Source organism: Bombina bombina, chromosome 5, assembly GCF_027579735.1.
Source record: "Bombina bombina isolate aBomBom1 chromosome 5, aBomBom1.pri, whole genome shotgun sequence".
Lineage (NCBI taxonomy): Eukaryota > Metazoa > Chordata > Amphibia > Anura > Bombinatoridae > Bombina > Bombina bombina.
This window is the reverse complement of record NC_069503.1, coordinates 578,735,702-578,758,622: the sequence shown is the minus strand read 5'-3', so window position 1 is coordinate 578,758,622 and position 22,921 is coordinate 578,735,702. Positions and strand designations below refer to the sequence as shown.

The window sequence follows — 22,921 nt, the reverse complement described above, 5'->3', positions numbered from 1 at the left end:
CCAGATTCTTATTTCCCAAAAGTAATGAATGAAGCCGTGGACTCTCCTCTCCACGATGGAAAAACGATCGTCTGGGGTTGTCATGTTCCTTGTTCAGAGGAGAATTGCCTGGTATTTCGGGGCTGGACTGACCTTGCAGAGCGGGATCAGACTGATATACTTCAGGAAAGTTTTCCTCTGTGAAAAGCACACTGGTCTAAAAGAGGCTGCTTCCGGGTGGTAAATCGCCATAGAACTAGCTAATGAGCTGCTGTTCGTTCCTGGTAGAGCGCTTCTCTCTTCGGAGAACCCAATATGCAAATTATAAATCACCCTGGGGAGGTCTCCCTATGGGTGATGGGGGGAAAACAGACGTGGACTCCCTGCCCAGTGTGCCTAGAGGAATGTGACTTCACCTCACTGACGAGGCCAATACGATCGTCTGGGGTTGTCATGATCCTTGTTCAGAGGAGAATTGCCTGGTATTTCGGGGCTGGACTGACCTTGCAGGGCGGGACCAGACTGATATACTTCAGGAAAGTTTTCCTCTGTAAAAAGCACACTCACTGGTCTAAAAGAGGCTGCTTCCGGGTGGTAAATCGCCATAGAACTAGCTAATGAGCTGTTGTTCGTTCCTGGTAGAGCGCTTCTCTCTTCGGAGAACCCAATATGCAAATAAAATTATCATGTAAGCATAATTTGTTTATTTCCTAATTGGCAACAGATCACTCCTGTTTGACATAAAAAAGAGGGGGGGGGGGGAATACCTGTGAGCACCATTTTTATAAAACTTAAAGGGACATTAAAAACACACAAAAACTCCCGTCTAGTTTGTGCACTGTTTATGCCTAGGGATAGAATGCTCACATTTTTATAAAATGCCTGCAGCTCTATTAGTGCAAGTACTCTCCAGAGATTAATTTTATTAAACAGCAGTAGATTTGAAGGATTTTCAAAATGCAGTGGGATTTAGACAAGTAAAGTAACTGAGATGAATATTCAGACGCGTTTATAGATTCTCAAAAAATAAAGAAATCTTGTTTGCCAGTGAACATTTTCTGTACATTAAGAGACTATTTTTATTATTTATTGCAGGATGATGACAGTGATCGAGAAGTGCGCAGCATGGTAAGGTTATTCACAGTTCTTTTGTGTTTAATTACTTATTTTTGGAAACTGCTCACAAAATTGTACTAATCTGCTTGTCTTTTTTTTTTTTTCTTCAAGGAATGTAGTGAATGTGATCCAGATGAATTTTTGTACAATGAGGAGCTCTATGCGTATTTGGTAATGCTTCTTATTTTTATTTTTTTTCCTAAATAGAAATATTAGCTCTGTACATTGTATGTTAATGACAGCAGCAATTTCACTGTTGGTTGTATAAGGTTAACTAGTCATTCTTACTTTCCATGAAAAAATATATATTAGAATGATACTCTTGTCTAGAGAGATTTGTATCAAATCTCTAACATTGCTAAATTTGACTACCAATATTATTACCATGAGTCTGTCCAAGTTTTATTATGAGTTTTGCAAATTTGCTAGGAGATCTCAAGCTCTTAGTTAATCAGATTCATCTTATTACAGCCTAGTTAATCAGATTCATCTTATTACAGCCTAGTTAATCAGATTCATCTTATTACAGCCTAGTTAACCAGATGCATCTTATTACAGCCTAGTTAATCGGATTCATCTTATTACAGCCTAGTTAATCGGATTCATCTTATTACAGCCTAGTTAATCGGATTCATCTTATTACAGCCTAGTTAATCGGATTCATCTTATTACAGCCTAGTTAATCAGATTCATCTTATTACAGCCTAGTTAATCAGATGCATCGTATTACAGCCTAGTTAATCAGATTCATCTTATTACAGCCTAGTTAATCAGATTCATCTTATTACAGCCTAGTTAATCAGATTCATCTTATTACAGCCTAGTTAATCAGATTCATCTTATTACAGCCTAGTTAATCAGATTCATCTTATTACAGCCTAGTTAATCAGATTCATCTTATTACAGCCTAGTTAATCAGATTCATCTTATTACAGCCTAGTTAATCAGATTCATCTTATTACAGCCTAGTTAATCAGATTCATCTTATTACAGCCTAGTTAATCAGATTCATCTTATTACAGCCTAGTTAATCAGATTCATCTTATTACAGCCTAGTTAATCAGATGCATCTTATTACAGCCTAGTTAATCAGATGCATCTTATTACAGCCTAGTTAATCAGATTCATCTTATTACAGCCTAGTTAATCAGATTCATCTTATTACAGCCTAGTTAATCAGATTCATCTTATTACAGCCTAGTTAATCAGATTCATCTTATTACAGCCTAGTTAATCAGATTCATCTTATTACAGCCTAGTTAATCAGATTCATCTTATTACAGCCTAGTTAATCAGATTCATCTTATTACAGCCTAGTTAATCAGATTCATCTTATTACAGCCTAGTTAATCAGATTCATCTTATTACAGCCTAGTTAATCAGATTCATCTTATTACAGCCTAGTTAATCAGATTCATCTTATTACAGCCTAGTTAATCAGATTCATCTTATTACAGCCTAGTTAATCAGATTCATCTTATTACAGCCTAGTTAATCAGATGCATCTTATTACAGCCTAGTTAATCAGATGCATCTTATTACAGCCTAGTTAATCAGATGCATCTTATTACAGCCTAGTTAATCAGATGCATCTTATTACAGCCTAGTTAATCAGATGCATCTTATTACAGCCTAGTTAATCAGATGCATCTTATTACAGCCTAGTTAATCAGATGCATCTTATTACAGCCTAGTTAATCAGATGCATCTTATTACAGCCTAGTTAATCAGATTCATCTTATTACAGCATCTGTGATTAGACACAGGTACTAAAAGAGGCTACTCTTACATGGTAACTTACCATAGAACAAGCTACTGTTGATCATTCTCGCTAGAGCGCTTCTCTTTTTGTATGCATTTGTATTATGGCACTGGGAATGTCTCTTAAGAGTGATGAGGAAACCAAATATAGACTCGCTGCCCAGTGTGTCGAGGAATATGGCTGCACCTTACTAACGAGGCCCACAGAAGGCTGAACAATAGTCTAGGGATGCCATGTTCCTTGTTTAGAGGAGAATTGCCTGGTATTTCAGGGCTGTACATTCAGCTAGTTCCCAGTAGTGCATTGTTGCTCCTTCAGCAAAGGGACACCAAGAGAATGAAGCAAATTAGATAATAAAAGTAAATTAGAAATTTGTTTAAAATAGTATTCTCTATTTGAATCATAAAAGGGAAAAAAATGTAATGTCCTAAACACTTTAGACTAGCATAATCAACACATGCATGATAAAAAGACAATGCAAAAGCACTTAGTTTGAATTTCAAAGTAGTATTTTTTTTTTTTTATGACAAATTTGAGTTAGTTTCCCTTTCAATGCATCATGTGACAGCTATCATGCCAATCACAAAATGCATATACGTATATTCTGTGAATTTTTGAACTTGCTCAGTAGGAAGTGGTGCCGTAAAGTGTGCATATGAAAAGATTGTGCATATTTAAATAATGAAATCTATTTTGAATCTCTTAACTTTAATTTTGATTTAAGTGTTTCTTTAAAAAAAGAAAAACAAGTGAGTTGTGCTTTTTTTTTTTTTTTTTTTTTTTAAATGACACATTAATAAACACAATAGTGGTAATAGCATTCAATATAAAATAGCACTTTAACAAGTTAATCATAAGTATCTTGTTAATTTATGCTGGTGGAACGGCAGGCTTGTTCTTGGTTTCTTAATCCAGACATATTGCAAACTCAAAAGGTGGCTTTTTAAATCAATATTCTAATGTTTTACCTCTGGTGCGATGTTTTTGTGATATTTATTCAATGCATCATCATATAATAACATATTTGCTGCAAAATCAGGCTTTTGTATGAAGTCCAACAAAATAATATTGTTTGCGCTTTCTCTGCAGGATGCATTTAAAATCCTAAATGATGAGGACGTTGCATTTCTCTACAAAGTTGCACAGGGTCTTACAAAAGCCTTGGTACGCTTCAAGAAGAATTTTGATGAAAAAAAGGTAGGAAATTGTATTGTCTTACTATGTCCATATTGGTATTCTAAAATATTTCAGAGGCTTATATTGCAAAAATACAAGTCTCCCACTTCTCCTGTGGAGAGCTTGGATGTTGGTAGTATGTATGTGTAGTGTGTTTTATGTAGCGGTTCAGGCCTTTATATGGATGACTTGGGTAAACATGGCTGTACTTCTATTTCAGTATAGAAAAGTATTAGAGGTCTTTAGTTTTGAGCAGTTCTATGCATCACTGTATTATTTGTAATGCTACGATAATAGGTTCTTTTGTGTTTATATTTCTTTAAATAAGGTAGGGAGAATCTACGACTTCATTCCTTACTGTTGGGAAATAAAACACCTGGCCACTTGGAGGAGGCAGAGACACCCCAGCCAAAAGCTTCAATATCCCTCCCACTTCCCCTATCCTCCCAGTCATTTTTTGCCTTTCGTCACTAGAGAAGTGGCAGAAGATTTGGATAGTCCTGTAATGGGAAAGTTCCCTTCAAGAGAGGACTGGAGTTTTAAGTAATCATATAAACCTCTCAGTGAGAGTATTGATGAAAGAGTCTGGAGATGCTGGGAAAGTTTTTCTACAAAATCATCTAGACTGTTAGCTAACAACTGCTGAGCAATCAGTGTTAATGAGTTTCACTGCTTGCTTTTAATTGCTCAGGTCCCTGTCAGAGCGTCGCTACAAGACTGTCACTCTTGAGAGGCTGTATCTGTTCCACAGCATGGATCCTAGAGGGTAAGTCTGCTTTATTGTTATAGCAGGGACTCCTGTTTAGGGACACAGTGTGACTCTTCTTATACCTCAATAGGATCAAGGGTTAATACAGTATCTCCTTTAGAGAGAATATTGGGAACAGTTATGGGGATTTTTAAGTTCTGCATTAGGTTTCGGCTCATAAGACTGTGTGCTATTGGCTTTGGAACAGACAGGTTTCACTTTCGTTTTTGAGTGTTGCACAGCTCATATTAGCTTAGCACTCTTTTGCAGATCAGGGGAAGTCCTGTCTTGCTCACCACTTTACCGGGTGCGGTCTCTTTCACTTCCTTGCGATCCTGCTGCAGACAGCACTCCTGAGGAGAGCGTTTCACTGGTCATTTGTCTGGGTCTAGGAGGTGGTAAGTGCTCCAGCCATTGGTATTTTAAAGGTGCCTGTTTATTTTAAAAACTTGGGGGGGTTTTTGTAACGTTTTTTTATTCCATCTGTGGAATTGCATGCCAAAGCTATGGAGGACTCTGATACTAGGTTCCACTCCTTCTGTAGTGAGTAATAATACCTGTTTATATTTTGAGGAGGCTGTGGTTTGCTCCCCTGCTCAATTTTGTTCCAAAGTCTGCCAATACCCATAGCGCAGTTAGTCCCTCTGAGCCATCAACCTCTCAGAAATCTATGTCCCGAGAGATTTCTGCCCTGTCTACTCAAACCGCTTCTCATGCAGTTCCCTGCAGCACAGCTAATTTTCCATCGGGTGGGGGCCTTTTTCCAGCTGACTTTACCGTACAGCTACAATCTGTGGTGCCTGCGGCCCTGAGTGCCATATCTAACTCTGGGAAAAGAAAGAGAAAGGCTAAACATAGTTCTCCCGACTTAGAGTCCTCTAAAATCCTATCGGATCTAGCCTGTATGTCTCAGCTATCTGAAGATGAGTTAACCTCTAGCGTCAAAGGGTGAACTTTAGGAGTCTGAGACTTGAAGTGTCCAAACAAATTTCTAAGCGTCCCATCCTTCAAGATGGAGACTATCAATCCTTCCTCTGGTTCAGGAAAGACAGTTTATGACTTCCATAGACCTGAAGGATGCATACCTTCACGTTCCAATACACAAGGAACATTTATAATTCCTGAGGTTTGTATTTCTGGACCAACACTTCCAGTTCATAGCACTTCCGTTTGGCTTAGCTACTGCTCCAAGAATATTTACGAAGGTTCAGCTCATAAGACTGTTTGCCAGAACACAAGGTATCGCAGTAGCACCTTACCTGGACGGTATCTTGGTACAGGCACCATCTTTCTTTTACAAGATACTATGAGTCCACGGATTTCATCCTTGTGGGATATCGCCTCCTGGTCAGCAGGAGGAGGCAAAGCGCACCACAGCAGAGCTGTATATATAGCTCCTCCCTTCCCTCCCACCCCAGTCATTCTCTTTGCCTGTGTTAGTGATAGGAAGAGGTAAAGTGAGGTGTTAGTTTAGATACTTCAATCAAGAGTTTAATTTTTTTTTTAAGTGGTGCCACTGTGTGCTACTTTGTTCTAGGGTGTAGCCTAGACCAGATCAGTCTCTTCAGTAAAAAGAGAAGCATTTGGTGGCTTTAAAGCAATGGGAACTTGTGGGACATAATTCTCACTGCGCCTCCCATACTGTGATGTTGCCCTTTCTGTGATGGCCAAAGCTGCATTTAACTCAGGCTTCATCTTTTTACACGACTACAGGAGGGACCCAATGGACCTCTGAACCCTGTTGTGGCTGTCCTGCTGTCGGGCAGCATAAAAGGTAAGTGCAGACTTTATTTCTCTACGGGACAGTGGGGTTGTTCTGCACTTCTAGGGAAATCGGGGCTCTGTCTGTGAAGAGTTTTCTTCCCTGGCAACGTTTGTTGATGGGCCATGCTTGTATGGGGGGGACTCCTCATAAGGCTATCAGTGACAGCGACTTTATTTCATTCATTGTCAGTACGGCTGTTACATAAATTGTAATGTGGCTCAATGTTTAACAATACAATGGTGCTGAATAAGAAAGCAAGACTGCCAAGTGTTTTTCTTTCCTTACAATGGTGTTGAGGGCTAATGGTGTGGTTACTTAGTTAATAAGTTTGATTTATTTTTTCCCGGTGTCAATGGGTAATGGTGACCGGGAGCTCGAGTAAGGTGATGCCCACGATGGGCGGAGTTGTCTTCCCGCCGTTGGTTTGGGCTCTTTCCCCCATACAAAGCACATTCAATCGGAGTGCCAGGGGAGGAAGTGCAGGTACGCCTACGAAGGGCGGAGCTCTCTAGTTGCGCTATTCCTCCATTCCGAGTGTGATTGTACCGGAGGGAGAGTTTGTACAATTGTCCACACGCAATTAAAAACTTTATGTTCAGACGAAGCTCTGTCGAGTCTGTATGTTATACTTTTCCTCCAGTACGATTAAGGAGGGTAAAGTGTGTACTGCTGTTCTGCTGCGCTCTCTTTAATAAAAGCATCCGGTCTTCCAAACAAACTTTGGACACTTGGATACCTCAGTATAATAGCTGAGGTCCAGTAGACCAGGAAAGTAGTTGCTCTGGCTATGTCAATCCGTGCATACATATTGATAAGGGGACAGTTAGCAACTTAGGAGACAGCACGCAAATAAAGAATTATGTTGCTTTTACCATTTAAAGGGACAGTAGACATAGTCTTTGCTTTATGAAGGCTAACCTATGTTATGTTTATCATAATATTTTCAGCTCTCTTGATTTAGTTCATACTTTGTGTCTTGGGATGCTATATAGGGTACTTTAATATTTAAAGAAACCGTACCGCTTTTTATGTGTCAAATTATTCCCCTTCTAAAGCTTTTGCTCTTCGGGTTCTATTGACTCAGGTGAATCCATGCCACTTTTTTCTCACTATTGTGGGTCTTGGATTTTTATGACCTCATGCAGTGCTCTGCGGTTCCTTGCAGATTTTATATGGAATTGTGGCACATGACATCGCTTGTTTCATGTTTCTCCAACATAGGTGTGTCCGGTCCACGGCGTCATCCTTGTGGGATATTCTCTTCCCCAACAGGAAATGGCAAAGAGCCCAGCAAAGCTGGTCACATGATCCCTCCTAGGCTCCGCCTACCCCAGTCATTCTCTTTGCCGTTGCACAGGCAACATCTCCACGGAGATGGCTAAGAGTTTTTTTGGTGTTTAAATGTAGTTTTATTCTTCAATCAAGAGTTTGTTATTTTAAAATAGTGCTGGTGTGTACTATTTACTCTGAAACAGAAAAGAGATGAAGATTTCTGTTTGTAAGAGGAAAATTATTTTAGCAACCGTTACTAAAATCGATGGCTGTTTCCACACAGGACTGTTGAGATGAATTAACTTCAGTTGGGGGAAACAGTGAGCAGACTTTTGCTGCTTGAGGTATGACACATTTCTAACAAGACTTGGTAATGCTGGAAGCTGTCATTTTCCCTATGGGAACCGGTAAGCCATTTTCTTAGTTTAGTATAAGAATAAAGGGCTTTAAAGACTGGTAGACATTTTTCTGGGCTAAAACGATTACTTTATAAGTATATTTAATGGATGTTAACTATAAATAGTTCTTTTAATCTTGGGGATGTATTAAAAAAACGGCAGGCACTGTATTGGACACCTTTTTCACTGGGGGCCTTTTCTAGTCATAGGCAGAGCCTCATTTTCGCGCCACTAATGCGCAGTTGTTTTTGGAAAGCAAGGCATGCAGATGCATGTGTGAGGAGCTAAGAACCACTGAAAAAGCTTATTGAAGGCGTCATTTGGTATCGTATTCCCCTCTGGGCTTGGTTGGGTCTCAGCAAAGCAGATACCAGGGACTGTATAGGGGTTAAATGTAAAAACGGCTCCGGTTCCGTTATTTTAAGAGTTAAAGCTTTCAAATTTGGTGTGCAATACTCTTAAGGCTTTAAGACACTGTGGTGAAATTTTGGTGAATTTTGAACAATTCCTTCATACTTTTTCACATATTCAGTAATAAAGTGTGTTCAGTTTAAAATTTAAAGTGACAGTAACGGTTTTATTTTAAAACGTTTTTTGTGCTTTGTTATCAAGTTTATGCCTGTTAACATGTCTGAACCATCAGATAGACGATGTTCTGTATGTTTGGAAGCCAAGGTTCCTCCCCATTTAAATATATGTGATGAATGTGACTTAGTGTCCAGACAAAGTAGGGACAATGATGCCACTGATAATGATGTTGCCCAAAATGATTCCTCAAGCGAGGGGAGTAAGCATGGTACTGCATCATCCCCTTCTGTGTCTACACCAGTCTTGCCCACACAAGTGGCCCCTAGTACATCTAGTGCGCCAATCCTCCTTACTATGCAACAATTAACGGCTGTAATGGATAATTCTATTAAAAACATTTTGTCAAAAATGCCTACTTATCAGAGAAAGCGCGATTGCTCTGTTTTAGATACTGAAGAGCATGAGGACGCTGATGATAATGGTTCTGACGTACCCTCACGCCAATCTGAAGGGGCCAGCAGGGAGGTTTTGTCTGAGGGAGAAATTTCAGATTCAGGAAAAATTTCTCAACAAGCTGAACCTGATGTTATTATTTTTAAATTTAAATTGGAACATCTCCGCGCTCTGCTTAAGGAGGTGTTATCTACTCTGGATGATTGTGACAATTTGGTCATTCCAGAGAAATTATGTAAGATGGACAAGTTCCTAGAGGTCCCGGTGCCCCCCGATGCTTTTCCTATACCCAAGCGGGTGGCGGACATTGTAAATAAGGAATGGGAAAGGCCCGGCATACCTTTTGTTCCTCCCCCTATATTTAAAAAGTTATTTCCTATGGTCGACCCCAGAAAGGACTTATGGCAGACAGTCCCCAAGGTCGAGGGGGCGGTTTCTACTCTAAACAAACGCACTCCTATCCCTATAGAAGATAGTTGTGCTTTCAAAGATCCTATGGATAAAAAATTAGAGGGTTTGCTTAAAAAGATGTTTGTTCAGCAAGGTTACCTTCTACAACCAATTTCATGCATTGTTCCTGTCACTACAGCAGCGTGTTTCTGGTTCGAAGAACTAGAAAAGTCGCTCAATAAAGACTCTTCATATGAGGAGGTTATGGACAGAGTTCAAGCACTTAGCATTGGCTAACTCTTTTATCTTTGATTAGCTAGATTAGCGGCGAAAAATTCAGGTTTTGCAATTGTGGCGCGCAGAGCGCTTTGGCTAAAGTCTTGGTCAGCGGATGTGTCCTCCAAGAACAAATTGCTTAACATCCCTTTCAAAGGTAAAACGCTATTTGGCCCTGACTTGAAAGAGATTATTTCAGACATCACTGGGGGAAAGGGCCACGCCCTTCCTCAGGATAGGTCTTTTAAGGCTAAAAATAAGCCAAATTTTCGTCCCTTTCGCAGAAACGGACCAGCCTCAAATTCTCCACCCTCTAAGCAAGAGGGTAATAGTTCTCAAACCAAACCAGCCTGGAGACCGATGCAAGGCTGGAACAAGGGTAAGCAGGCCAAGAAACCTGCCACTGCTACTAAAACAGCATGAAGTGTTGGCCCCCGATCCGGGACCGGATCTGGTGGGGGGCAGACTCTCTCTCTTTGCTCAGGCTTGGGCAAGAGATGTTCAGGATCCTTGGGCGCTAGAAATAGTTTCTCAAGGTTATCTCCTGGAATTCAAGGAACTACCCCCAAGGGGGAGGTTCCACAGGTCTCAATTGTCTTCAGACCAAATAAAAAGACAGGCATTCTTACATTGTGTAGAAGACCTGTTAAGAATGGGAGTGATTCATCCTGTTCCATTAGGAGAACAAGGGATGGGGTTTTACTCCAATCTGTTCATAGTTCCCAAAAAAGAAGGAACATTCAGACCAATTTTAGATCTCAAGATTCTAAACAAATTTCTCAGGGTTCCATCGTTCAAGATGGAAACCATTCGAACAATTCTTCCTACCATCCAGGAAGGTCAATTCATGACCACGGTGGATTTAAAGGATGCATATCTACATATTCCTATCCACAAGGAACATCATCGGTTCCTAAGGTTCGCCTTTCTGGACAAGCATTACCAGTTTGTGGCACTTCCATTCGGATTAGCCACTGCTCCAAGGATTTTCACAAAGGTACTGGGGTCCCTTCTAGCGGTGCTAAGACCAAGGGGCATTGCAGTAGTACCTTACTTGGACGACATACTGATTCAAGCGTCGTCTCTGTCAAAAGCAAAGGCTCATACGGACATTGTCCTAGCCTTTCTCAGATCTCACGGGTGGAAAGTGAACATAGAAAAAAGTTCTCTGTCCCCGTCAACAAGTGTTCCCTTCTTGGGAACAATAATAGACTCCTTAGAAATGAAGATTTTTCTGACAGAGGCCAGAAAATCAAAACTTCTAAGCTCTTGTCGAGTACTTCATTCTGTTCTTCTTCCTTCCATAGCGCAGTGCATGGAAGTAATAGGTTTGATGGTTGCGGCAATGGACATAGTTCCTTTTGCACGAATTCATCTAAGACCATTACAACTGTGCATGCTCAGACAGTGGAATGGGGATTATACAGACTTGTCTCCGACGATCCAAGTAGATCAAAGAACCAGAGATTCACTCCGTTGGTGGCAGAACCTGGACAACCTGTCACAGGGAATGAGCTTCCGCAGACCAGAGTGGGTCATTGTCACGAGCGACGCCAGTCTGGTGGGCTGGGGCGCGGTCTGGGAACCCCTGAAAGCTCAGGGGCTATGGTCCCGGGAAGAATCTCTTCTCCCGATAAACATTCTGGAACTGCGAGCGATATTCAATGCTCTCAAAGCTTGGCCTCAACTAGCAAAGGCCAAATTCATAAGGTTTCAATCAGACAACATGACAACTGTTGCATATATCAACCATCAAGGGGGAACAAGGAGTTCCCTGGCGATGGAGGAAGTAACCAAAATAATTCAATGGGCGGAGAATCACTCCTGCCACTTGTCTGCAATCCACATCCCAGGAGTGGAAAATTGGGAAGCGGATTTTCTGAGTCGTCAGACATTTCATCCGGGGGAGTGGGAACTCCATCCGGAAATCTTTGCCCAAATAACTCAATTATGGGGCATTCCAGACATGGACCTGATGGCGTCTCGTCAGAACTTCAAGGTTCCTTGCTACGGGTCCAGATCCAGGGATCCCAGGGCGACTCTAGTAGATGCACTGATAGCGCCTTGGACCTTCAACTTAGCTTATGTATTCCCACCGTTCCCTCTCATTCCCAGGCTGGTAGCCAGGATCAATCAAGAGAGGGCTTCTGTGATCTTGATAGCTCCTGCGTGGCCACGCAGAACTTGGTATGCAGACCTGGTGAATATGTCATCGGCTCCACCATGGAAGCTACCTTTGAGACAGGACCTTCTTGTTCAAGGTCCATTCGAACATCCGAATCTGGCTTCACTCCAACTGACTGCTTGGAGATTGAACGCTTGATTTTATCAAAGCGTGGGTTTTCAGATTCTGTCATTGATACTCTTGTTCAGGCTAGAAAGCCTGTAACTAGGAAAATTTACCATAAAATATGGAAAAAGTATATTTGTTGGTGTGAATCTAAAGGATTCCCTTGGAACAAGATAAAAATTCCGAAGATTCTATCCTTTCTACAGGAGGGTTTGGAGAAAGGATTATCTGCAAGTTCTTTGAAGGGACAGATTTCTGCTTTATCTGTTTTACTTCACAAAAAGCTGGCAGCTGTGCCAGATGTTCAAGCTTTTGTTCAGGCTCTGGTTAGAATCAAGCCTGTTTACAAACCTTTGACTCCCCTTGGAGTCTCAATTTAGTTCTTTCAGTTCTTCAAGGGGTTCCGTTTGAACCCTTACATTCCGTAGATATTAAGTTACTATCTTGGAAAGTTTTGTTTTTGGTTGCAATTTCTTCTGCTAGAAGAGTTTCAGAGTTATCTGCTCTGCAGTGTTCTCCTCCTTATCTGGTGTTCCATGCAGATAAGGTGGTTTTGCGTACTAAACCTGGTTTTCTTCCGAAATTTGTTTCTAACAAAAACATTAACCAGGAGATAGTTGTGCCTTCTTTGTGTCCGAAACCAGTTTCAAAGAAGGAACGTTTGTTACACAATTTGGATGTAGTTCGTGCTCTAAAATTCTATTTAGAGGCTACAAAGGATTTCAGACAAACATCTTCTTTGTTGTTTATTCTGGTAAAAGGAGAGGTCAAAAGCAACTTCTACCTCTCTCTCTTTTTGGCTTAAAAGCATCATCCGATTGGCTTATGAGACTGCCGGACGGCAGCCTCCTGAAAGAATCACAGCTCACTCCACTAGGGCTGTGGCTTCCACATGGGCCTTCAAGAACGAGGCTTCTGTTGATCAGATATGTAAGGCAGCGACTTGGTCTTCACTGCACACTTTTACCTTAATTTTACAAATTTGATACTTTTGCTTCTTCTGAGGCTATTTTTGGGAGAGAGGTTTTGCAAGCCGTGGTGCCTTCCATCTAGGTGACCTGATTTGCTCCCTCCCATCATCCGTGTCCTAAAGCTTTGGTATTGGTTCCCACAAGTAAGGATGACGCCGTGGACCGGACACACCTATGTTTTCTCCAACATAGGTGTGTCCGGTCCACGGCGTCATCCTTACTTGTGGGATATTCTCTTCCCCAACAGGAAATGGCAAAGAGCCCAGCAAAGCTGGTCACATGATCCCTCCTAGGCTCCGCCTTCCCCAGTCATTCTCTTTGCCGTTGTACAGGCAACATCTCCACGGAGATGGCTTAGAGTTTTTTAGTGTTTAACTGTAGTTTTTATTATTCAATCAAGAGTTTGTTATTTTAAAATAGTGCTGGTATGTACTATTTACTCTGAAACAGAAAAGAGATGAAGATTTCTGTTTGTAAGAGGAAAATGATTTTAGCAACCGTTACTAAAATCGATGGCTGTTCCACACAGGACTGTTGAGAGGAATTAACTTCAGTTGGGGGAACAGTGAGCAGACTTTTGCTGCTTGAGGTATGACACATTCTAACAAGACGATGTAATGCTGGAAGCTGTCATTTTCCCTATGGGATCCGGTAAGCCATTTTTATTACAGAAAGAAAAAAAGGGCTTCACAAGGGCTTTCTAAGACTGTAGACATTTTCTGGGCTAAATCGATTTATATTTTATACTCCATAGCCTTGAGGAATTATTTTAATCTTGGGAATTATGTAAAATAACCGGCAGGCACTGTATTGGACACCTTATTCTCTAGGGGCTTTCCCTAATCATAGGCAGAGTCTCATTTTCGCGCCTGTATTGCGCACTTGTTTTTGAGAAGCATGACATGCAGATGCATGTGTGAGGAGCTCTGATACATAGAAAAGACTTTCTGAAGGCGTCATTTGGTATCGTATTCCCCTTTGGGCTTGGTTGGGTCTCAGCAAAGCAGATACCAGGGACTGTAAAGGGGTTAAATATAAAAACAGGCTCCGGTTCCGTTATTTTAAGGGTTAAAGCTTCCAAATTTGGTGTGCAATACTTTTAAGGCTTTAAGACACTGTGGTGAAATTTTGGTGAATTTTGAACAATTCCTTCATACTTTTTCGCAATTGCAGTAATAAAGTGTGTTCAATTTAAAATTTAAAGTGACAGTAACGGTTTATTTTAAAACGTTTTTTGTACTTTGTTATCAAGTTTTTGCCTGTTTAACATGTCTGAACTGCCAGATAGACTGTGTTCTGAATGTGGGGAAGCCAAGGTTCCTTCTCATTTAAATAGATGTGATTTATGTGACACAAAATTTAGAGAAAATGATGCCCAAGATGATTCCTCAAGTGAGGGGAGTAAGCATGGTACTGCATCATCCCCTCCTTCGTCTACACCAGTCTTGCCCACACAGGAGGCCCCTAGTACATCTAGCGCGCCAATACTCCTTACTATGCAACAATTAACGGCTGTAATGGATAATTCTATCAAAAACATTTTAGCCAAAATGCCCACTTATCAGCGAAAGCGCGACTGCTCTGTTTTAGAAAATACTGAAGAGCATGAGGACGCTGATGATATTGGTTCTGAAGGGCCCCTACACCAATCTGAGGGGGCCAGGGAGGTTTTGTCTGAGGGAGAAATTTCAGATTCAGGGAAAATTTCTCAACAAGCTGAACCTGATGTGATTACATTTAAATTTAAATTGGAACATCTCCGCGCTCTGCTTAAGGAGGTGTTATCCACTCTGGATGATTGTGAGAATTTGGTCATTCCAGAGAAACTATGTAAAATGGACAAGTTCCTAGAGGTCCCGGGGCCCCCCGAAGCTTTTCCTATACCCAAGCGGGTGGCGGACATTGTAAATAAAGAATGGGAAAGGCCCGGTATACCTTTCGTCCCTCCCCCCATATTTAAAAAATTGTTTCCTATGGTCGACCCCAGAAAGGACTTATGGCAGACAGTCCCCAAGGTCGAGGGGGCGGTTTCTACTCTAAACAAACGCACCACTATACCCATAGAAGATAGTTGTGCTTTCAAAGATCCTATGGATAAAAAATTAGAAGGTTTGCTTAAAAAGATGTTTGTTCAGCAAGGTTACCTTCTACAACCAATTTCATGCATTGTTCCTGTCACTACAGCCGCGTGTTTCTGGTTCGATGAGCTAGAAAAGGCGATCAATAATAATTCTTCTTCTTATGAGGAGATTATGGACAGAATTCGTGCTCTCAAATTGGCTAATTCTTTCACCCTAGACGCCACTTTGCAATTGGCTAGGTTAGCGGCGAAAAATTCTGGTTTTGCTATTGTGGCGCGCAGAGCGCTTTGGTTAAAATCTTGGTCAGCGGATGCGTCTTCCAAGAACAAATTGCTTAACATTCCTTTCAAGGGGAAAACGCTGTTTGGCCCTGACTTGAAAGAGATTATCTCTGATATCACTGGGGGCAAGGGCCACGCCCTTCCTCAGGATAGGTCTTTCAAGGCCAAAAATAAACCTAATTTTCGTCCCTTTCGCAGAAACGGACCAGCCCCAAGTGCTACGTCCTCTAAGCAAGAGGGTAATACTTCTCAAGCCAAGCCAGCCTGGAGACCAATGCAAGGCTGGAACAAAGGAAAGCAGGCCAAGAAACCTGCCACTGCTACCAAGACAGCATGAGATGTTGGCCCCCGATCCGGGACCGGATCTGGTGGGGGGCAGACTCTCTCTCTTCGCTCAGGCTTGGGCAAGAGATGTTCTGGATCCTTGGGCGCTAGAAATAGTCTCCCAAGGTTATCTTCTGGAATTCAAGGGGCTTCCCCCAAGGGGGAGGTTCCACAGGTCTCAATTGTCTTCAGACCACATAAAAAAAACAGGCATTCTTACATTGGGTAGAAGACCTGTTAAAAATGGGAGTGATTCATCCTGTTCCATTAGGGAACAAGGGATGGGGTTCTACTCCAATCTGTTCGTAGTTCCCAAAAAAGAGGGAACATTCAGACCAATCTTAGATCTCAAGATCCTAAACAAGTTTCTCAAGGTTCCATCGTTCAAAATGGAAACCATTCGAACTATTCTTCCTTCCATCCAGGAAGGTCAATTCATGACCACGGTGGATTTAAAGGATGCGTATCTACATATTCCTATCCACAAGGAACATCATCGGTTCCTAAGGTTCGCATTCCTGGACAAGCATTACCAGTTTGTGGCACTTCCGTTCGGATTAGCCACTGCTCCAAGGATTTTCACAAAGGTACTAGGGTCCCTTCTAGCGGTGCTAAGACCAAGGGGCATTGCAGTAGTACCTTACTTGGACGACATTCTGATTCAAGCGTCGTCCCTTCCTCAAGCAAAGGCTCACACGGACATTGTCCTGGCCTTTCTCAGATCTCACGGGTGGAAAGTGAACGCAGAAAAGAGTTCTCTATCTCCGTCAACAAGGGTTCCCTTCTTGGGAACAATAATAGACTCCTTAGAAATGAGGATTTTTCTGACAGAGGCCAGAAAATCAAAACTTCTGAACTCTTGTCAAATACTTCATTCTGTTCCTCTTCCTTCCATAGCGCAGTGCATGGAAGTAATAGGTTTGATGGTAGCGGCAATGGACATAGTTCCTTTTGCACGCATTCATCTAAGACCATTACAACTGTGCATGCTCAGTCAGTGGAATGGGGACTATACAGACTTGTCTCCGACGATACAAGTAAATCAGAGGACCAGAGATTCACTCCGTTGGTGGCTGTCCCTGGACAACCTGTCACAGGGGATGAGCTTCCGCAGACCAGAGTGGGTCATTGTCACGACCGACGCCAGTCTGGTGGGCTGGGGCGCGGTCTGGGGACCCCTGAAAGCTCAGGGTCTTTGGTCTCGAGAAGAATCTCTTCTACCGATAAATATTCTGGAACTGAGAGCGATACTCAATGCTCTCAAGGCTTGGCCTCAGCTAGCAAAGGCCAAGTTCATACGGTTTCAATCAGACAACATGACGACTGTTGCATACATCAACCATCAGGGGGGAACAAGGAGTTCCCTGGCGATGGAAGAAGTGACCAAAATCATTCAATGGGCGGAGACTCACTCCTGCCACTTGTCTGCAATCCACATCCCAGGAGTGGAAAATTGGGAAGCGGATTTTCTGAGTCGTCAGACATTTCATCCGGGGGAGTGGGAACTCCATCCGGAAATCTTTGCCCAAATCACTCAATTGTGGGGCATTCCAGACATGGATCTGATGGCCTCTCGTCAGAACTTCAAGGTTCCTTGCTACGGGTCCAGATCCAGGGATCCCAAGGCGACTCTAGTAGATGCACTAGTAGCACCTTGGACCTTCAAACTAGCTTATGTATTCCCGCCGTTTCCTCTCATCCCCAGGCTGGTAGCCAGGATCAATCAGGAGAGAGCATCGGTGATCTTGATAGCTCCTGCGTGGCCACGCAGGACTTGGTATGCAGACCTGGTGAAATGTCATCGGCTCCACCATGGAAGCTACCTTTGAGACGAGACCTTCTTGTTCAAGGTCCGTTCGAACATCCGAATCTGGTCTCACTCCAACTGACTGCTTGGAGATTGAACGCTTGATCTTATCAAAGCGAGGGTTCTCAGATTCTGTCATTGATACTCTTGTTCAGGCCAGAAAGCCTGTAACTAGAAAAATTTACCACAAAATATGGAAAAAATATATCTGTTGGTGTGAATCTAAAGGATTCCCTTGGGACAAGGTAAAAATTCCTAAGATTCTATCCTTCCTTCAAGAAGGTTTGGAGAAAGGATTATCTGCTAGTTCCTTGAAGGGACAGATTTCTGCCTTGTCTGTGTTACTTCACAAAAAGCTGGCAGCTGTGCCAGATGTTCAAGCCTTTTGTTCAGGCTCTGGTTAGAATCAAGCCTGTTTACAAACCTTTGACTCCTCCTTGGAGTCTCAATTTAGTTCTTTCAGTTCTTCAGGGGGTTCCGTTTGAACCCTTACATTCCGTTGATATTAAGTTATTATCTTGGAAAGTTTTGTTTTTGGTTGCAATTTCTTCTGCTAGAAGAGTTTCAGAATTATCTGCTCTGCAGTGTTCTCCTCCTTATCTGGTGTTCCATGCAGATAAGGTGGTTTTACGTACTAAACCTGGTTTTCTTCCGAAAGTTGTTTCTAACAAAAACATTAACCAGGAGATAGTCGTGCCTTCTTTGTGTCCGAATCCAGTTTCAAAGAAGGAACGTTTGTTGCACAATTTGGATGTTGTTCGTGCTCTAAAATTCTATTTAGATGCTACAAAGGATTTTAGACAAACATCTTCCTTGTTTGTTGTTTATTCTGGTAAAAGGAGAGGTCAAAAAGCAACTTCTACCTCTCTCTCTTTTTGGCTTAAAAGCATCATCAGATTGGCTTACGAGACTGCCGGACGGCAGCCTCCTGAAAGAATCACAGCTCATTCCACTAGGGCTGTGGCTTCCACATGGGCCTTCAAGAACGAGGCTTCTGTTGATCAGATATGTAAGGCAGCGACTTGGTCTTCACTGCACACTTTTACTAAATTTTACAAGTTTGATACTTTTGCTTCTTCTGAGGCTATTTTTGGGAGAAAGGTTTTGCAAAGCCGTGGTGCCTTCCATCTAGGTGACCTGATTTGCTCCCTCCCTTCATCCGTGTCCTAAAGCTTTGGTATTGGTTCCCACAAGTAAGGATGACGCCGTGGACCGGACACACCTATGTTGGAGAAAACAGAATTTATGTTTACCTGATAAATTACTTTCTCCAACGGTGTGTCCGGTCCACGGCCCGCCCTGGTTTTTTAATCAGGTCTGATAATTTATTTTCTTTAACTACAGTCACCACGGTATCATATGGTTTCTCCTATGCAAATATTCCTCCTTTACGTCGGTCGAATGACTGGGGAAGGCGGAGCCTAGGAGGGATCATGTGACCAGCTTTGCTGGGCTCTTTGCCATTTCCTGTTGGGGAAGAGAATATCCCACAAGTAAGGATGACGCCGTGGACCGGACACACCGTTGGAGAAAGTAATTTATCAGGTAAGCATAAATTCTGTTTTATGCTTACCTGATAAATTACTTTCTCCAACGGTGTGTCCGGTCCACGGCCCGCCCTGGTTTTTTTAATCAGGTCTGATTAATTATTTTCTCTAACTACAGTCACCATGGTATCATATGATTTCTCCTATGCATATTCCTCCTTTACGTCGGTCGAATGACTGGGGTAGGCGGAGCCTAGGAGGGATCATGTGACCAGCTTTGCTGGGCTCTTTGCCATTTCCTGTTGGGGAAGAGAATATCCCACAAGTAAGGATGACGCCCTGGACCGGACACACCGTTGGAGAAAGTAATTTATCAGGTAAGCATAAATTGCTGTTAATACACATAACTAAAAAACAGAATGTTAACTCTTTAATTGGATTGTTTTCTGCACAACAGAAATAAGATGTTTATTTTATTTTATTTTTTAAATTATATATATATATATATATATATAACAGTGTTTTCCACTTTTTCTAAGACCTTCTCCTCCTTAAAGATATTACTATTGGGGAGTATGTTGACAGTGGTCATTTTACCACATTCCTACAGTGTCCACAACATATTAGGGCCCACATGTTTTGTGGTCTAGTTTGGGGACTTGCAAGCTGGAGTGTTTGCATGTTCAATCCCACATGCTACTGCAGTGTCATTTTCTCCTGTCCCTCATGCATTCTGTGTTTTATTAACAAGTGGAGGGCTCCAACTATTTCCTAGTATGACCAGTAAATTATAAGAAAGCAAGACTGCATTTCCTATATTTCATAAGAAATACCCATCTCAGCTAAGGAGGCTGGATAGTCATTCCTGGGTTTAGAATGGCTTTCAGCTGGGCTATGAGACTCGCTACTTCCCTAGAGGGTAGTTGCTTCCTTCAAAGATTCAGAAAGGGTTATACTCCAGGGCTTCCAACCACTTTCAGCTGTGTACTTTACCCCTTTTTTTTTTTTTTTAGAGCACATTTTCTTCAGGGAGGATTTTACAGTCTAACTTGCCCAATTATAGGCACATTTTTGAATGAAAAATATGGTTATTATTTCTCATGCGCTTTTTTAGGCGCAAATATAGCAGAATAGAAATAAGTCGATCCCTTTAAGGATGGTCACAGTTATTTAGTATAAAGTGAATTGTTTGCAGTTATCAGCTAAAGCCAATTAAAGAAAGATATATATCTTAGCCTTGAAAATCATCAGAGTGCATTTCCATCTCTAAGAATTAAAAAAAATCTACAATTTCCAGAGTTAAATTACATGAATAGGGGGCAAAATAATGAAAGTATATTGGAAAGTTGGTTTGCTATACATAGCTAAACATTTTATATTAAAATCTCAAGGTGTGTGTTTTCTCCTTTTAAACTCAATTTTATTTTTGCTCAAAAATGTTTAAAGGAACTTAATACTCATATGCTTAATCACTTGAAAGTGGTGCAGTATAAGTGTAATAAGCTGACATGAAAATGTCACCTGAGCATCTCTGTGTAAAAATGGAAGATAAGATTTAAGGGGTTATATTTTCTAGTCGGCTTTTTACAGCTATGCTACATCAATTTTCAATTGCTTCATCATTTGTGTATTATGTCCCTTTTTAATAAGGCAAATTCATTGAAGGGACACTGAACCCAATTTTTTTCTTTCGTGATTCAGATAGAGCATGACATTTTAAACATCTTTCTAATTTACTCATTATCAAATTTTCTTCATTCTCTTGGTATCTTTATTTGAAATGCAAGAATTTAAGTTTAGATGCCGGCCCATCTGAATCACAAAGGAAAAAAAATTGGGTTCAGTGTCCCTTTATTATTTTGCCATATTTTTCTGTCATTCCAAAAATTTCTCTAAACTCCCCAGAGAGGCTAAAGTTCACACTGCAGTAAAAATTAAACATTCAGGATAGAGCATGTAGATTTAAACAACATTCCAGTTTTAAATCTGTTTTTTTATTTGCTTTCTTGGCATCCTTTGTTGAAAAGCATACTTAGATAGGCACATGGTCTGCTGTGCATTACTGGGAGTTAGTGCTAATGTGTTGCTGCACAAATATACTTTTGCCATTGGTTCATCCAGTGTGTTCAGCTTGGTCCTAGGAGTAAATTGCTACTCTTTCAGCAAAGGATACCAAGATAATTAAGCACATTTATAATAAAGCATACAATTTTAAATACCTTTCCAATTTATTTATATTGGAATAATGAAAAAGTAAAAGTCATGCCCCTTTAAATGTGTTGCCGTTTACCCAATCTTGCACTATGGTCCTAGCAAAGGATACAGGCTATCCCTGGTTAGCTCTGAATTAGCAAAGCCCTGCAAGTTTTGGTAATAAAAAATATTTTAGATATATATATATATATATATATATATATATATATATAAACAAATACATTCACAGAGGAAAAGGAGACCCTCTGTTTGTGCACAAATAATACATATAGCACACACTAAATTCCACATAGAGAGAGAAAATGTAGTGTAAATAGTGCTTGGTGTAACTAAAATAAAATAATCTTTATTAAGTAACAACATTTAAAATTGGGTCTTGAAAACAAAAAGTGCTGTGACCTTAAATCTATATAATGGAGTAAATATCAGCCACACCGCTGTAAAGCTATTACTGAAACAGAGTATATGAATCAAATCTCTGAGTTGCAATTATAATAAAGGCAGTATTTAAACTAGTATCTGTGGCAATGTTGCTAAATTAGTGTTGCAACTACGAGGAGGATAGATTTGTATTATGGTTGCAATGATACTAGTATGTATCAGTATCAGTGCCGATATCAGGTATTTGCATTGTACTCGTACAAATGCACCGATACTTAAACCGATACCTCAAATTCCTACCCATATGCCATCTTGTGGCGTTTTTCAAACTTCATGTTCCCATTTCATTTTAAGCTTCTGTTCTGCCACTACAAATTGCTGTTGTTTGTATTATTGTACGTCAGAGCAGTGCTCCAAAGGCTGCTACTTTACAGCTGGAAGCCTACCTAGGAGAGATCACAGTTAAAGGGCCACTGTAAGTAAATATTTTCTATGCCTGTTACTAACTAACTACCCCAAATACGCTTTTTATCAATAGCATTTCATTAACATATCTCTACCGTATATCAGAAATCTTGTCTGCAAATTTAATTGTTTTCCAAACCCACTCCGTGGGTATCCTTTGCTCTGTACCAATCCGTTTACAATACCTAGGTTTCAAAATGGCGCTTTAAACACAAAGTTATTGGTTTAAGTATTTTGAACACACAGTGCTGAAAATAGTGGGCAGGATAATGTGACATCATCGGCGAATAAAAGATATAACTTTTTGAACATTATGAAACTTAGTTTTGGAGAAAATATAGGTCAGTAGGTTTTAATTAATGTTTATTAACTTTAATATGTTAGTTGTTTAGCTTAAAAATTATAACAGAAAGTAATCCTTTAATAAACTGAGATTTAATGGCCCAAAAATATCTTTCTGACCCATGTTCAGCTTAGCGTCAAACGTCCTTACTGATAGCAGAAACAGACTTATAGCTGAACTTGCCAAGATGCTTCTGTTCCTTAATAAGAACTTGCCACTAACTTTTGAAATATTATTCAAATTGCTAGATTGCCTGTTATACTGCTAGTTCTTATCTTGCACAATTATGCTCAAAACATACTGTACTCTAAGGCACATTCTTAGCCAGTGCTTGACTGGGAATAAAAAGCAGCCCTGGAAAAATATGAAGACCATCCCTATTTTCTGTTGAGTCAGAATGCAAATGCCCCATTT

General features: G+C 40.8%; 1 protein-coding gene across 1 annotated transcript in view; it reads left to right on the top strand.

Annotated features, from left to right (window-relative positions):
- The window catches only part of LOC128660606 (mediator of RNA polymerase II transcription subunit 12), a 133,775-nt gene that overhangs the window by 88,074 nt on the left and 22,780 nt on the right, over window positions 1-22,921 (top strand). Inside the window, exons 13-15 of the mRNA XM_053714532.1 lie at window positions 1,075-1,107; window positions 1,207-1,266; window positions 3,947-4,054. Of these exons, the coding sequence (XP_053570507.1) occupies window positions 1,075-1,107; window positions 1,207-1,266; window positions 3,947-4,054 (201 nt within the window). The remainder of the gene's footprint in view (window positions 1-1,074; window positions 1,108-1,206; window positions 1,267-3,946; window positions 4,055-22,921) is intronic.